This window comes from Oncorhynchus mykiss, chromosome 22 (genome assembly GCF_057628025.1).
Source record: "Oncorhynchus mykiss isolate SJ-2025 chromosome 22, ASM5762802v1, whole genome shotgun sequence".
NCBI classification, from domain to species: Eukaryota; Metazoa; Chordata; class Actinopteri; order Salmoniformes; family Salmonidae; genus Oncorhynchus; species Oncorhynchus mykiss.
The window spans coordinates 17,520,382-17,537,556 of NC_143043.1; the positions used below are offsets into that span (position 1 = coordinate 17,520,382).

The 17,175-nt window shown below is 42.6% G+C and overlaps 1 protein-coding gene and 1 pseudogene across 5 annotated transcripts in view; both read right to left on the reverse strand.

Annotated features, from left to right (window-relative positions):
- LOC110502051 (myosin-IIIb-like) overlaps positions 1-11,103 on the reverse strand; it is a 93,805-nt pseudogene extending 82,702 nt beyond the window's left edge. Inside the window, exons 1-5 of the transcript XR_016490723.1 lie at positions 11,097-11,103; positions 5,664-5,756; positions 2,157-2,309; positions 1,532-1,636; positions 1,243-1,343 (exon numbers count right to left, since the gene is read on the reverse strand). The product of XR_016490723.1 is annotated as a myosin-IIIb-like (transcript). The remainder of the gene's footprint in view (positions 1-1,242; positions 1,344-1,531; positions 1,637-2,156; positions 2,310-5,663; positions 5,757-11,096) is intronic.
- A 1,590-nt stretch (positions 11,104-12,693) lies between these two features.
- LOC110501466 (E3 ubiquitin-protein ligase ubr3) overlaps positions 12,694-17,175 on the reverse strand; it is a 42,193-nt gene continuing 37,711 nt past the window's right edge. For all 4 annotated transcript variants that reach the window (XM_021579056.3, XM_021579055.3, XM_021579053.3 and 1 more), the window contains 3 exons: positions 16,704-16,913; positions 16,347-16,486; positions 12,694-16,187 (listed from right to left, as the gene is read on the reverse strand). In XM_021579056.3, coding sequence (XP_021434731.3) covers positions 16,070-16,187; positions 16,347-16,486; positions 16,704-16,913 — 468 coding nt within the window. In that variant the 3' untranslated portion in view covers positions 12,694-16,069. The remainder of the gene's footprint in view (positions 16,188-16,346; positions 16,487-16,703; positions 16,914-17,175) is intronic.

Below are 17,175 nucleotides of genomic sequence, written 5' to 3' on the forward strand. Positions count from 1 at the left end.
ATCAATAGAGATATGGCATATCACTTGGTGTGTTAACCTGCCATACCACCATAATCATTTCTAATTAAGTGGGACAGATTTTTATCAGCAGGATTCCACTTCATTCTCAGCACACGGAGGACATAAACATGCCTGGGGCAACTCAAAGTCATTTGCCAGAGCAGCTTTCTTTTTTATACGCAAAGGATCAAATAATGCAATTTAAATTGGCAATAATAGCCTTAGGTTAAGCTATGGTCCATGAAATACAAAGATGTTACATAGGGTCGGTAACAAAGACATGGAAAGAGTCCTGCATCACAGCATTTGTATTTACCAATAATATCACAGGCTTTTATGTGGACAAATAAAAAAAATGGATTAACCGTGAACTATCAATGATGAGTTATCTGTTAACGGCCCAATGTGTTCAAAAATGTGATAGTGCTGTGTTTTATATACACTCACCGGCCAGTTTATGTACACCACCCTGTTTCACGAAAATGGATCGCTCCTAACAAACAGTAAGTCCCGTGTCTTTTTCTATATAAAGCAGGTAGACAGGGATTGAGGCATTCAGTTACTATTCGATTAAATGTTAGAATGGGCAAAACAAGTGAAGCGACTTTGAGAGTGGTATTATCATCGGTGCCAGGCACACTGGATCCAGTATCTCGTGATGCCATTGCGTCAGCATGGACCAACATCCTTGTGGAATTTCTGACACCTTATAGAATGCCCCAAAGAATTCAGTCTGTTCTGGAGGCAAAAGGGGGTCCGACGGTACCAGATGGGTGTACCTGTTAAACTGGCTGGTGAGTGTATATTTCCACACTATGAGGTTGGAATAATAATGTGAAATTGTGAAAATTATGATAATGCGCTTTAAGAGTAAGAGTTGTTTTGAAAAGACCCCCAGAAATTTCAGCCTGTTTTGGTGGGATGGAGTTTTAGCCTGCCTGATGACATCACCAGGTACTAAATGAGTTAATAAACCAATAAGAAAGAGATTTCCAAACCTCTCTGCTAGTTCTCAGTTTACCGCTTCCCACGCTGACCACTTCCAGACATTACTAGCAAAAGTCTTACTTGAGAAATTGTTCTTTACTAAGAAGATATTTTAGTTTATTTTTGAACATTTTCATTTAAAACAATCCCATAAATGATTTGATATTGAGATATAAAAAAAGGCTGCATTGGACCTTTAAATGAAGGCCCAGACAGAAGTGAAGTGCCCCCACTACAGGAAAACACAGCCATTACAGAAAGTCAACAAGCTTGACTCCTCCCTCGGGGGTCAGAAGCATGTTGTTTCCTTTGACGTCACAACGGATAATCTGGCTGTTGTGTAAATGCTGGAGACCCTGGCAGGCGTGAGGAGGGGCTTAATAAGCGTCAGTAATGCCATTAATAATTGTTTGTTAATAATAAAGCTGTCTACCACCATGCGTATTACTCCCACACCCTGTCACCTCCTGAGTCAATCCCCTGCCCACTGTGTGGGGATGCCACACCCTGCTGTCAGTAGGCATTTTGCAGTTGGCCATCTCACCAAGAGGGCACCGTATAAAATGTGTGTGATAACGGGCTCCAGCAGCTGCTGGCTTCGCATGAGCAGGCCTTTGATGAGATCTGTGACTGAGCCCCCATTGCACAGCTGTGTGTGTGTGTGTGTGTGTGTGTGTGAGTGAGAGAGAAACAACAGTGGTTCCTCCAATAATCACCACTCTAGATTATGATTAATTACAAGAGCCATCCCTCCCACACATACAATTAGACTGGAGTCACAACTCCTTCCAGAGCTTTTAAACTTGAGATTTTTCCCCCAGTGTAGGAGGGTGACCTCCTCTCAGCTCTTTAAAGTAAATCTACTGTTTGTGATCTTTCTACTGCTCAAACAGACAACAACAAAGATGGGCTGTAGTCTACTCTAAGACTGTGTTGATCATATTGGTGGAAATGTAACAAAGGCGATAAAGTGCAGCTACCCATACTGAGCACAATCAGACACTGTCTTGTTTGACAAGCTCACACCACTGGGTTATATTGCCTTAAATGATAAAGTGCTACTGTATGAGCCCTTAAATGATTACCTGCATGTTGTACAGTAGATACAGTATATAATATTTGACTGGATTGTAAAGCTGGGCGAGACAGAAAAACCCAGGCGATCTCACTTCTAGAACCATCCAGAGGTCGTCTGACTTGTAGAACATGCTATAGAACTTGACCACGTTGGGGTGGTTGGACAGAGTCCTCAGGATGTTGTACTCAGCCTCAATCTCCTCATCAACATTCTTCGACAAGGAGGACACATGAACATCAGTCGACTGAACACCAACACAACAAAAGACAAAACAACGTGTCGACAACTACTTACATTTCTAAAAAAGGATGTTGAAATAAAATTTAAGGGAACTAAAATACCCTCAATCACAGCCCGGAACAATTAAACACAGGGAAACTAACTCTTGGTTAGAAGTACCAATGAAGCTTCTTCTATATCAGTTTAAATCTCAGTGGAAGTGAAGAAAAAGTGTCACAGAGGCAGAATTCCTCTTCCTGGATACGTGAACGATACTGTCAGCGGTCTAATCAAGGAGAGGGATGAGCAGGGAAGCAGCTACATCTTCATACCCAGCTGGGGAGCTGCAGCAGGGGGGCAGCGAGAGGCGCAAGAGGGATTGAAGCACTGACACAATCACAGGCAAGCACTCAGCTTGAATCTCACAAACACAACATGGCGCCACTGAAGGCCACCCTGGCCTCAGCACCACAGACAGGTCTGGCAGCTGGCTGCACATCACTAAAGTCGGGACATACATAAAGGCGGAGGGAGATGGTAAGGACGACTGTGGAGAGTGGGTGTAGAAATGGGGTGGAAATGGATGAAAAGGAGACAGGTAATGAATCTACTTGGGAACAGTAAATACAAGGACAGGCACATGGGAGTACCAGCGAATCGCTCAATACGTAAGCGGTCAGATGACACGGATGCTACGCTACAAGACTGTTTTGCTAGCACAGACTGGAAAATCTTCCGGGATTCATTCAATGGCATTGAGGAGTATACGACCTCAGTCATCGGCTTCATCAATAAGTGCATCGACGACGTCGTCCCCACAGTGACCGTACATACATACCAACCAGAAGCCATGGATTACAGGCAACATCTGCATCGAGCTAAAGGCTAGAGCTGCCGCTTTCAAGGCATGAGAATGCTGTTCATTGACTACACCTCAGCATTCAACACCATAGCGCCCATAAAGCTCATCACTAAGATAAGGACCCTGGGACTAAACACCTCCCTCTGCAACTGGATCCTGGACTTCCTGATGGGCCGACCCCAGGTAGTAAGGGTAGGCAACAACACATCTGCGTGCTTAGTCCCCTCACCCACGACTGCGTGACTCCAACACAATCATTAAGTTTGCTGACAGTGGTAGGCCTGATGACCGACAACGATGAGACAGACTATAGGGAGGAGGTCAGAGACCTGGCAGTGTGATGCCAGGACAACAACCTCTCCCTCAATGTCAGCAAGACAAAGGAGCTGATTGTGGACTATAGGAAAAGGTGGGCCGAACAGGCCCCCATTAACATCAACGGTACTGTAGTGGAGTGGGTCCACATCACCAACAAAATATCATGGTCCAAACACACCAAGACAGTCGTGAAGAGGGCACGACAACACCTTGTCCCCCTCTGGGGAGCATCCAACTGGTCAAGAGCATCCTGACCGGTTGCATCACCACCTGGTATGTCAACTGCTCGGCATCTGACCGTAAGGCGATACAGAGGGTAGCGAGTACGCCCCAGTATATCACTGGTGCCAAGCGTCCTGCCATCCAGGTCCTATATATATTAGGCGGTGTCAGAGGATTGCCCAAAAAATCGTCAAAGACTCTAGTCACCCAAATCATAGACTGTTCTCTCAGCTACCGCACGGCAAGTGGTACCAGGGTGCCAAGTCTAGGACCAAAAGGCTCCATAACAGCTTCTACCTTCAAGCCATAAGACTGCTGAACAATTCATCAAATAGTCACCCGGACTATTTACATTGACCCCCCCTCCAAGACGCAGGCCTCCTAATTATCCCTAGAATTTCTAAGCAAACAGATGGAGGCAGGGCTTTCTCCTATAGTGCTCCATTTTTAAGGAATGGTCTGCCTACCCATGTGAGAGAAGCAGACTCGTTCTCAACCTTTAAGTCTTTACAGAAGACTCATCTCTTCAGTAGGTCATATGATTGAGTGTAGTCTGGCCCAGGAGTGTGAAGGTGAACGGAAAGGCTCTGGAGCAACGAACCGCCCTTGCTGTCTCTGCCTGCCCGGTTCCCCTCTCTCCACTGGGATTCTCTGCCTCTAACCCTATTACAGGGGCTGAGTCACTGGCTTACTGGTGCTCTTCCATGCCGTCCCTAGGAGGGGTGCGTCACTTGAGTGGATTGAGTCACTGACGTGGTCTTCCTGTCTGGGTTGGTGCCTCCCCTTGGGTTGTGCTGTGGCGGAGATCTTTGTGGGCTATACTCGGCTTATCCCTGTAGTGGTGTGGGGGCTGTGCTTTGGCAAAGTGGGTGGGGTTATATCCTGCATGTTTGGCCCTGTCTGGGGGTATCATCGGATGGGGCCACAGTGTCTCCTGACCCTCCCTGTCTCAGCCTGCAGTATTTATGCTGCAGTAGTTTATGTGTCGGGGGGCTAGGGGCAGTCTGTTATATCTGGAGTATTTCTCCTGTCTTATCCGGTGTCCTGCGTGAATTTAAGTATGCTCTCTCTAATTCTCTTTCTTTCTTTCTCTCTCTCGGAGGACCTGAGCCCTAGGACCATACCTCATGACTACCTGGCATGATGACTCCTTGCTATCCCCAGTCCACCTGGCCGTGCTGCTGCTCCAGTTTCAACTGTTCTGCCTGCGGCTATGGAACCCTGACCTGTTCACCGGACATGCTACCTGTCCCAGACCTGCTGTTTTCAACTCTCTAGAGACAGCAGGAGCGGTAGAGATATTCTCAATGATCGGATATGAAAAGCCAACTGACATTTACTCCTGAGGTGCTGACTTGTTGCACCCTCAACAACTACTGTGATTATTATTATTTGACCATGCTGGTCATTTATGAACATTTGAACATCTTGGCCATGTTCTGTTATAATCTCCACACGGCACAGCCAGAAGAGGACTGGCCACCGCTCATAGCCTGTTTCCTCTCTAGGTTTCTTCCTAGGTTTTGGCCTTTCTAGGGAGTTTTTCCTAGCCACCGTACTTCTACACCTGCATTGCTTGCTGTTTGGGGTTTTAGGCTGGGTTTCTGTACAGCACTTTGATATTTCAGCTGATGTAAGAAGGGCTATATACATACATTTGATAGGATTTGATTTATAATGAGACAAGGCAAACTATAGTCAAGAAAAACAGAGATGATTTCCTTTATTCATTTGTTTGGTTTAGCGTTATCACTGGTAAGGGTTGACATTACTGGCACCTAAACTTTCTAAAGAGACATATCAATTGATTGTGTCTCTTTTGCATTTTTATTTCATTTTCATTTGACTGTTATTTAACTAGGCAAGTCAGTTAAGAACAAATTCTTATTTGCAATGATGGCCAACCCCGGCCAAACCCTAACGATGCTAGGCCAATTGTGCACCGCCCTATGGGACTCCCCATCACATTTAACTTACATGAATTGGGTGCAGGACTTTGACTGATGCCTGACTCCCATCCTTCCTGTTGTTCACTCTAGACCTTTCCATAGGTTCCTTTACCAATGGTCCCTGCAGTCAGCCAAAGGATCCGCCAGGCTCTCCAGACCGTTCAGCAACCTCCTACATTGAATTCTAGAGCTCCAAGTGAAATGCTTCATTCATGTACACGCATGTTGGAACCAAAGGAAATGTGTATCCCTGCCAACACGTTCTCCTCTTTCGGGAAGCTTTGCTAATCAAGGAAAGATAACAGGCAACATGTCAGTATAGCTTCAAAACATCCTGCATATGGCTTTGACCACACTGATCTACATGCAATGCTTCACCAAAACACACTTTCTCATTACCGCTATATCAATAATAAAGATATTAACAGCTTGCTATATATTATATTATACAGTAGACCACTAAACGACTCATTGAGCCCAATGACACATCTATTTGGCCAAGGGAGGCACTTAACGACGATACTTACATCGGGAGTGTTATTCTGTGACTCATTAAGCCTTGGACTGCAGACAAACGACTAAAGTGTCTCATAGTAAAACAAGACCCATACCAATGACGCTTGCTTATCTCCGAGGGGACATGTAACAAGTAGCATTGCACTGGGAATCTGGATTAGCACGCACCACAGGGACCTCTGTCGATGTCCAGCAAGACACCACTAACAACACTTCAATGTCTTCAGCATCAATTGGATTGGCCTGGGATGGTGCTTTTCTCTACACCAACCCCAGGCTCCACACAAATCAAACTGAAAGAGCTTACTATTACAATTGCTTTTTTTATATATATATCATTTTCTATCTGACTTTGGTGTCTTTAACCAATGACAGGTGGGATATTAAGCCACATTAAGTAATCACATAATGAGGGGTGGTTTCTTGGACACAGATTCAGCCTTTTCAATAGTAATTATCTTGGGGCGGCAGGGTAGCCTAGTGGGTAGAGTGGTGGACTAGTAACCGAAAGGTTGCAAGTTCAAATCCCCAATCTGTCATTCTGCCCCTAAGCAGGCAGTTAACCTGCTGTTCCTAGGCCGTCATTGAAAATAAGAATTTGTTCTTAACTGACTTGCCTAGTTAAATAAAAGGTTAAAAAAAATTAGAATAATAATTCTCCATTGAGTTTGCTTTTTAGTCCAGGAATAGGTTTAATCTGTGTCCGGGAAACTGCCCCATAGTATCAGGCCTAACCCATCAAAGCAGATGGGTTAGGCCTGTAATAAATCAGTCTGTATAAAGTGAGGCCATAAACAACACGATGGTTCAAAGGTGCAAAGTAAGAGGTGCCTAAACATTCACCTGAGTAAGTCGTAGTGCGTGATGGATCAGACAAAACATTTACATATGTATGTACTCCATATTCCCTGAATGATGAATATTCTCAATGAGGGGAGTTCAATTCTCACATCTCTTCAGTTTGTCACATAAGTGCAATGTATCACAGAGGTTGACTGACCCTGTGGGAGATGGGGGAGCATTTATTTTGAGCATCGGTTGACGAGAAAAAAGGTAAACGATATTTGGACCACCAGGTCTCTCTCTGTCACTGCACCAACGTGGATAGATTTATGAATTGGCGTAGGAGCAGGGTGAGTGATGGCTTGACACAAGATAGATATAACTGATCTGAAACATGCAGTGCAAAGTGGTGACGGATGTCCTTCAATGTGTCCTTCCTCAAAGAAAGCAAACATAACATGGGACAAGGGGGAGAGAATAGCCTTCTTTGAAAGTCTGCGCGTGTAACACTAGACGAGACTGCCCAATCATTTTCCTCCCTGTAAGACTTTAGATAAAAGACAACGCTATCATCATTTATCACCGGAAATTAATTTTACCAGCTCAGTCCCGTTCAAATGCAGTAAATCACAATTGCGTTGTGCATCAATAAGATGAAAATGTTTTTTTGGAGCCATTGATTTACTCTCAACGAATGGATCTATTTAGTTTTTAAGCATCTGTGAGTCTACTCTCTGCATTGCATACATGTTGATTCTCCTGTTGCCCAGACATCTATGCCAGGCTATTGCTAGAGAGCAGCTGTGAGGCCAAAGTGGCTGGCAGCATCAGACACCCACTCTACAATATCAACTTTCTCCTGGTGCTCAAGCCTCTGATCTGAATTAGTATGATATTGCCAGTCCAGCTGCTATTGCTCTCAGGAAAGTACTCTTTTGATGGCTAAAATGAAAATATATACAGTACCAGTCAAAAATATACAGTACCAGTCAAAAGTTTGAACACACCTACTCATTCAAGGGTTTTTCTTTATTCATACTATTTTCTACATTGTAGAATAATAGTGAAGACATCAAAACTATGAAATAATACATGTGGAATCATGTAGTAACCAAAAAAAGTGTTAAACAAATCAAAATACATTTTCTATTTGAGATTCTTACATACCTTGTACGTTGTTTGTAACAGTTGATTCCCCATCACATTCTGCTAAGTGTGTCTCTGTGTCTATCCTAGCAACATGTCCCTGACCAAATCATGCTAATCAGCTGTGATAAGTTATTCATGCAGTGGTAATCAGCAATGCGATCTAGTTCTAAATATTCAGGTGCCATGGAATCATGTAGTAACCAGAAAAAGTGTTAAATAAATCTAAAGATATTTCATATTTGAGATTCTTCAAAGTAGCCACCCTTTGCCTTGATGACAGCGTTCCACACTCTTGGCATTCTCTCAACCAGCTTCACGAGGTAGTCACCTGGAATGCATTTCAATTAACAGGTGTGCCTTGTTAAAAGTTCACTTGTGGAATTTATTTTCTTCTTAATGCGTTTAAGCCAATTAGTTGTGTTGTGACAAGGTAGGGATGGTATACAGAAGTTAGCCCTATTTGGTAAAAAAACAAGTCCATATTATGGCAGGAACAGCTCAAATAAGCAAAGAGAAACGACAGTCTATCATTACTTTAAGACATGAAAGTGAGTGCAATCCGGAAAATGTCAAGAACTTTGAAAGTTTCTTCAAGTGCAGTCGCAAAAACCATCAAGCGCTATGATGAAACTGGCTCTCATGAGGACCACCACAGGAAAGGAAGACCCAGAGTAAACTCTGCTACAGAGGATACGTTTATTAGAGTTAACTGCACCTCAGATTGCAGCCCAAATAAATGCTTCAGAGTTCAAGTAACAGACACATCTCAACATCAACTGTTCAGAGGAGACTATGTGAATCAGGCATTCATGAAGCTGGTTCAGAGAATTCCAAGAGTGTGCAAAGCTGTCATCAAGGCAAAGGGTAGCTACTTTGTAGAATATCAAATCTACACTGCTCAAAAAATCCTAGATATTTTTTATTTACATAGTTGAATGTGCTGCCAACAAAATCACAAAAATTATCAATGGAAATCAGATGTATCAACCCATGGAGGTCTGGATTTGGAGTCACACTCAACATTAAAGTGGAAAACCACACTACAGGCTGATCCAACTTTGATGTAATGTCCTTAAAACAAGTCAAAATGAGGCTCAGTAGTGTGTGTGGCCTCCACGTGCCTGTATGACCTCCCTACCATGCCTGGGCATGCTCCTGATGAGGTGGCAGATGGTCTCCTGAGGGATCTCCTCCCAGACCTGGACTAAAGCATCCGCCAACTCCTGGACAGTCTGTGGTGCAACGTGGTGTTGGTAGATGGAGCGAGACATGATGTCCCAGGTGTGCTCAATTGGATTCAGGTCTGGGGAACGGGCGGGCCAGTCCATAGCATCAATGCCTTCCTCTTGCAGGAACTGCTGACACACTCCAGCCACATGAGGTCTAGCATTGTCTTGCATTAGGAGGAACCCAGGGCCAACCGCACCAGCATATGGTCTCACAAGGGGTCTGAGGATCTCGGTACCTAATGGCAGGCAGGCTACCTCTGGCGAGCACATGGAGGGCTGTGTGGCCCCCCAAAGAAATACCACCCCACACCATGACTGACCCACCGCCAAACCGGTCATGCTGGAGAATGTCGCAGGCAGCAGAACGTTCTCCACGGCGTCTCCAGGCTCTGGCAGTGCTCCTCCTGCTCGTCCTTGCACAAAGGCGGAGGTAGCGGTCCTGCTGCTGGGTTGTTGCCCTCCTACGACCTCTTCCACGTCTCCTGATGTACTGGCCTGTCTCCTGGTAGCCCCTCCATGCTCTGGACACTACGCTGACAGACACAGCAAACCTGTTTAACACTTTTTTGGTTACTACATGATTCCATATGTGGTATTTCATAGTTTTGATGTCTTCACTATTATTCTACAATGTAGAAAATAGTACAAATAAAGAAAAACCCTTGAATGAGTAGGTGTGTCCAAGCATTTGACTGGTACTGTATTTGTCATTGAGGTGATTTTCCTCGTGTTATGTCCCCTGAGCATTGAGTAAAAACAACACACCCTATCGTCAATACTATACATTTATCCCATGTGCACTGTATTTTATCATACAAGTTTAATAGAGAAATGACTGTGACCAAAACTAGCATTTAGATTGATATGAGTTTGTAAAAGGTTGTAGCCAATGCATACAGTAGCCAAGCCTATACAGGAGGCCTGTGTGAATGCAAGTGGCTTGGTATTGAGTGATAGGGACCATTCATATTTGGCCATGAGTTCCATCTAGTATTTTCTCAAAGCCTTAATGTGAGCTTCATGTCAGCCTACAGTATTCAATCACTCTTTGTAAGGTACTGTAGGCATAGGTTAATTTTTGTTACTGTTGCCCCCACCATAGATATCTATTTTTAAGAGATAAAATAACAAAAAATATATAACTTAATTTCCTTTCAAACGACTGAAATTTAATTTCAGACTATTGTGATCATATATTACAATAGTCAGCAGGTAGCCTAGTGGTTAGAGCTTTGGGCTGCTGGATCGAACCCCTGAGCTGACAAGGTAAAAATCTGTCGTCCTGCCCCTGAACAAGGCAGTTAACCCACTGTTCCCTGTTAGGCCATCATTGTAAATAAGAATTAGTTCTTAACTGACTTGCCTAGTTAAATAAAGGTTAAATAAAATAAAAACATGTTGAATATTTTTTATTTTATTAATGCCTTACCCTGTCCTTTGCAGCTTCTGCATTTCCGTTTGTGAACCTGAACCCTGTAAATGATTTAAATGATAGAAAAGACACAAATAACACAAATAAGAACTTATCAAACATCTTGTCAGTGGCATAAGTAACAACTCAATAACAAATGTTCCTTTCAATGTAATAATTTTCGCTACATGACCAGTTCACAGGTTTCTCAACTCTTTCAGGTGACTCATTTCTGTATCCCTTTCTAAGGAATGTGGAGACAATGAACTAAATTCCGACGTTTGTAACCATACCATGACCAAAGTTTTTAGCATAATGCAGACATGCTGTATCATCCACTTAATAGACTACATTTAAAGAAAAAGTATCTTACCTTCCATAGCGACATTTCCAAACTGATTTTCTCCGTTTTCTCACTAACCACGGTCACCAACGTGTCCTTGCTATCCCTACCCCATTGAAGTTGATATGTAAAATAGTTAAGGTAAGTATAAAGGTTAGGTAAATAGGGATTAGGGTTTATGGTAGGGACGTCCTGAGGATTCCCGGATAGTAGTGACCGTCACTAACCCGTCAATGATTTAATTAAGAGGAACTTGATAAGCAATTGAGAGGATGTAACATACCCTAAGATAGTTGCTCTTCGGGCTACTGCTGCACTCCATACTTCTTATTTAGGATAATATAAAACATAGCATATGTCTTACAAATACATACAATTATTAACTGAAGGTTTTTTACCAAAGCACGGAACCAACAAATCCCTTAAATTTAGGGATAATACCTGTGGCGGATATTTCCGTGTTCGTGTGATAATAAACGTCCATCTCAGAATAAGGCCTTGGCCTAGCAAACTATTTCATCAATGTTGAAACTCTTAGGATTCCCTGCTTGTATCTTCTGGATGTCCGACAAATTTCACTAACTGGAGATGATGCCATGACATAGATAGAGGCTTTGTAAGGTATTGGTAATTTCGTTGGAGAGGCCTTTAGTCTTTGCAATTTCAACTCAATTTTACTTCAGTGCACAAATCTGTTGCTGTCATAGTTGGCATGAGATGCCCTCATTTCCCGGCAACAACGCATTGTGATTGGCCTATTTGCCAACATGTTTCTCCTTTAAAATTTTTGAATTGAACTCAACCAAATTGCACAGCATCCTTTATTCCTAACTACAAAGACAAAGCCACTGAATGTATGCGCTAAAGTAGAAATGATAGCTCTTCCTGTAAAATTATTTCAGATTGTAGATTAAATCTGGCTCCTATGTTCAGTCCAAGCAGCCAATGATCCATAGCACTCCCAGTCCCAGAGCAATGATCTGCTCATTTCTGCAACAATGCCCTGAGATCCTCTAGCTGCAACAAGTTGATCAATCGGAATCAATTATGTAACTAATGTGTTTTTCAATTATAGTATTTTTTTTTTTTGGGGGGGGCTTCTCATGATGTAAGCACTGTACCCAATACATTTCCTATATGCAATAATACAAATTTGACAAGAGCACAGAAGATAGGCTGCTTATAATGGTGGTGTAGAAAGGGAGATGGGCTTTTCCCATATGACCAGAGCGGAGAGCAGAATGTTGACCGAGTGTTTGGGAGAAACAATGTGGGGAGGGGTGGTTACCTGTCACTTGTGGCTGAATATTTGTGTAGAATTATTTTCCATTTGAACCATTCAGTTTCGTATTTTCCCAACTGTACTGAACAGTTGAATGTAAGAACAGGATGTACATGTTAGTGCTAGGAGACCTACTATTAAGGGTTACCATGGAGCTAACCTCAGACTTGATGTCCTGAGAAATCATAGCCAGCGTAGACACAGGAAGCACAAGGGGCTTTGCTGCAGGCCAATTATGTTAATTAACTACACTGAATGGGACAGGGAAGAAAACTAATGAGAATAAAATGATTTGGTCCATAGGGAAATCTAAAATACGTTAGCGTGGACAATGAAGATAAACGAGTCAGTTTATATTTTATTCACATATGTTACATTTTGCAATAAATGTCTAAGTCACACTTTCTGATCCAACTCAGAAAGTATGAATCAGCACCTACAGTAATGTACTGTGTTTTCTTATTTTCATTCATACAGGTGAACACACAAAAAGCTTTCAATTAGCATGTACACTCACTCATTGGATTTTCTGTTGCAGTCATGTACAAAGTGGGGACTGCAAAAAGAAAGGGAAACAGTATACATAAGCAGCATGCGCGTTTTTCCCCCTTAAAATGTACCTCCTTTGAGCACGATGTGGACCAGCAATTCACCAAATCTTTTCACCAGAATAAATTACCCAGGGATTTTTCACAAAACAAGGCAATATTACTCTTTCAGGCACAACTTGAGAATTATCTACTCTTCCAGTTGGAGACATGGTAATTGAAACTAAGCATTTCAGACACCAAACTCAAAAACTGTGATTAAAACAATCTCATGACCATGGTATATTATGGGTATTGAAGTCTGATGTCTTATGTTGGAATGCATCCATGACCCAAGGAAATATCTGAATTTAAACTTTTAGAAATTTAGGCATAGGGGAATGTCTTCCTTATACAGTGCCTTATACAGTGCCTTCGGAAAGTATTCAGACCCCTTGACTTGTTCCACAATTTGTTAGGTTACAGCCTTATTCGAAAATGGATAAAAAAAATTAAAAAATCCTCAGCAATCTACACACAATAACCCATATTGACAAAGCAAAAACTGGTTTAAAAATGTTAACAACTTTATTAAAAACAAAAAAAACAAATACCTTATTTATTTACATAAGTATTCAGACCCTTTGCTTTTTGACTTGAAATTGAGCTCAGGTGCATCCTGTTTCCATTGATCATCCTTGATGTTGCTACTACTTGATTGGAATCCATCTGTGGTAAATTCAAATTGATTGGACATGATTTGGAAAAGCACACACCTGTCTAGACAAGGTCCCACAGTTGACAGTACATGTCAGAGCAAAAACCAAGCCATGAGGTCAAAGGAATTGTCTGTAGAGCTCCGAGACAGGATTGTGTTGAGGCACAGATTTGGGGAAGGGTACCAAAACATTTCTGCAGGTCCCCAAGAACACAGTGGCATCCATCATTCTTAAATGGAAGTTTGGAACCACCAAGACTTCCTAGAGCTGGCCGCCTAGCCAAACTGAAGGCTCGACAGCCCGCTTGGAGTTTGTCAAAACGCACCTAAAGACTCAGACCATGAGAAACAAGATTCTCTGGTCTGATGAAACCAAGATTGAACTCTTTGGCCTGAATGCCAAGCATCACGTCTGGAGAAAACCTGGCACCATCACAGTGAAGCATAGTGGTGGCAGCATCATCCTGTGGGGAGGTTTATCAGGGACTGGGAGACTAGTCAGGATCGAGGCAAAGATGAACAGAGCAAAGAACAGAGATCCTTGAAAACAAGCTCCAGAGAGCTCAGGACCTGGGGCAAAGGTTCACATTCAAACAGGACAACGACTAAGCACACATGTCCTTGAGTGGCCCAGCCAGAGCCCGGACTTGAAACCGATCGAACATCTCTGGAGAGACCTGAAAAAAGCTGTGCAGCAACACTCCCCGTCCAACCTGACAGAGCTGGAGAGGATCTGCAGAGAAGAATGGGAGAAACTCCACAAATACAGGTGAGCCAAGCTTGTAGCATCATACCCAAGAAGACTCGATGCTGTAATGGCTGCCAAAGGTGCTTCAACAAAGTACTGAGTAAAGGGTCTGAATACTTATGTAAATGTAATATCAGTTTTTTTGTTGTTTTAAAAAAATATATTTTTGCTTTATCATTATGGGGTAGTGTGTGTAAATTGAGGGCAAAAAACAATTTCAGAATAAGCCTGTAACTGAAAATGTGGAAAAAGTCAAGGGGTCTGAATACTTTCCGAAGGCACTGTAAATATAGCTACTTTAATCATAACCTTTGGCAACCAAAAGCAAATAAACAGATTGGTTATTTGACAGTATAAAAAAAATATTGTACCACAAGTGTGGATTAGGTGAATGACATCCATTTGTTAAGGTTAACACTATTACACTTCTCAAAACCAACTAAATGACATCTTATGGAGTTTCAAAGATAACGATTTGAAGAGACCGAAAGCCATCTTCAACTAGTTCCTTAAGTTAATCAAAGATAGGGTTTTGCATTTGCGCCCATATACATCTCCCAATACATTTACTATAACTTCACAGAGCAACTCAAAGGAAATGTGAAAGGCCAAACCAGTATTGCCCATGTACTCACAAAAAATTATTCAACTGTACTATCTAAAACTGCAAAAGTCTTCATCAGCATAAAAAGATGAAACTACAACCATTCCCTTACAGAATGCCATATCAGTAGTATAACTTATGCATTGAGTCCCCAAATCCAAATATTTAAACTCTAGCAAAATCCCAATGCACTTGAAATGATTTTCAGCAATGTAAGTTTTGGAAAAAGAGCATGCCAATTAGTCGACAGATACTCCACACCAGTCTTATGTGTACTCTACTGTGGCCAGACTGGTGAGTGGTCATTGAGTTTCCTCAGGGACCTGGCCGGAGCCTAAGTAAAGGCAGGACTGCAAAGACCAATAGCGATGGCGACCATGTTTGCCAGTCATCTACCATAAACGTAAAGCATTTATTTCTTTAGAAAATAAAAAAATCTTTACAAAAAGTAAAATTACTTATTTGAACAATGAGCACCAGCATTTATTTAAATATTTAAAATGTTGTATTCTAAAACTACAGCAACAAAACAAATATACCTGAGGATGAATTGCAACTACACTGTAAAAAAGAAGAGCCTGTGCTTGACGGCAATAAACTCTGAGTGGACTTGTCACCTACCATAATGTCCCAACAAACACACCGAGAACACAATTTGCAATAACATCGCTATACTTATCAAGAGCTTTAAACCCATGCCAGCAGTACAAAGTCTGAAAAATGAGGGATATGCACCAACCCATACATTGTGACAATATGCTTATCATTAACATTACCAAGGGCAAATTTGTCTATATGTATATCTCTCGAGCTCATACTGTTAGCCAATCAGTGTAAAATATTTCTGTCTTCTAAACCACTTCAGAACCAATCTGTTACTGGGAAAATTTGTGCTTTCTCCCAGTTAAAATCCACACAGTAAATCACTTAAATAAAAAAAAAATCACACACTGTTAGTCTTTAGGCATGATTGTACACAAAACTTCACATAAACCAAGGCTGTGGCAGTAACACCCTCACTGCATGTTTGTTTATATCACATGATAAGATTCCCATATGTTTTACAGAGGCAGACACATAAACCAAAGAGATTCTTTCCCATAAGGGTGTGGGTTCAGGTGACCTTACAGTCCGTTGTAGTGAGGCCCCCAGCGCTTGTTGATGTGATCGAAGGTGTGCGAGACCCACTGTTGCTCCAGCACTCTATACCTCTCCACACATAGAAACAGGGGCTTTCCACGGCTGTAAAAAAACAGAATAGAAAATGTGATTTCAAACAATGTTTTCAGCATAGTCCCCCCCCCCCCCCCCACATCAACCATTCTAGTGAGAACCTGACAAGATGATTGTTTGAGATGAAACTGAAGTGTAATGCAAAGGGTCTATGGCGTGTATTTGTACCGTAGATCGCGGTCCTCCTCTCCATGGGCATCCAGGTAAACGGAGCCCCACAGGCAGAAGCGGTGTCCTCGGATGATGATGATGACCGAGGCGTTGATCAATAGGAAGATGCCTGTGGCGGCGCCACAGTGTTGAGAGTGCTAAAGACAGACACGCACAACCTATTCACCAAAACACATTGTCCTCTGCACCCTGCAGCGCCACCCAAGCATGCAAGTTCTTATTTTGTACAAGAGAGTAATAATATCCATCAATGACCTAAAAAAAATGAAGCCACTCGCTGAATAAGAAATATAAAAATCATGCTCTCTTTTCAGATATAGTCAAATATGGCCTTTGAAAAGCAGGGCCACTCACCCAAACGCATTCGCAGATCCCGTGCTGCTTGCAGCACAGCCCTTTGAGGCAGACGAAGGTGCCACAGACGAGGCAAAGCGCCGGGTCCTTTGGCACTTTTTTGCAGGCAGTGCAGGCCTTCTTGTGGTAGTACTGGAAGATGGTGTTGTAGTTGTCCGGTAAGTGGAGGAGGTGGGGGGACGCCCACTGCAGATCCTGGACAAGCAAAGTCTGGATGGAGGGAAATTAACCACGGCAGTCACAATATTATTCCAATTACGAACCCCAACTTTGTGCCCTAGGCAATCCTTTGTAACAGCTCGGACCGCATTGTGCAGACTTTTTAGACAATGGGAGCTGGGGGGGGGGGCTTTATCTGGCTCACGATTGTGCTGTGTCCACGGTAGGCCTAAACTTCAGCAGCCCATAACTTAAGAAAGCCAATCTAATCGCTCGAGAGCTGAATCCGAAGTCCCTTTCATTTAACCATGTG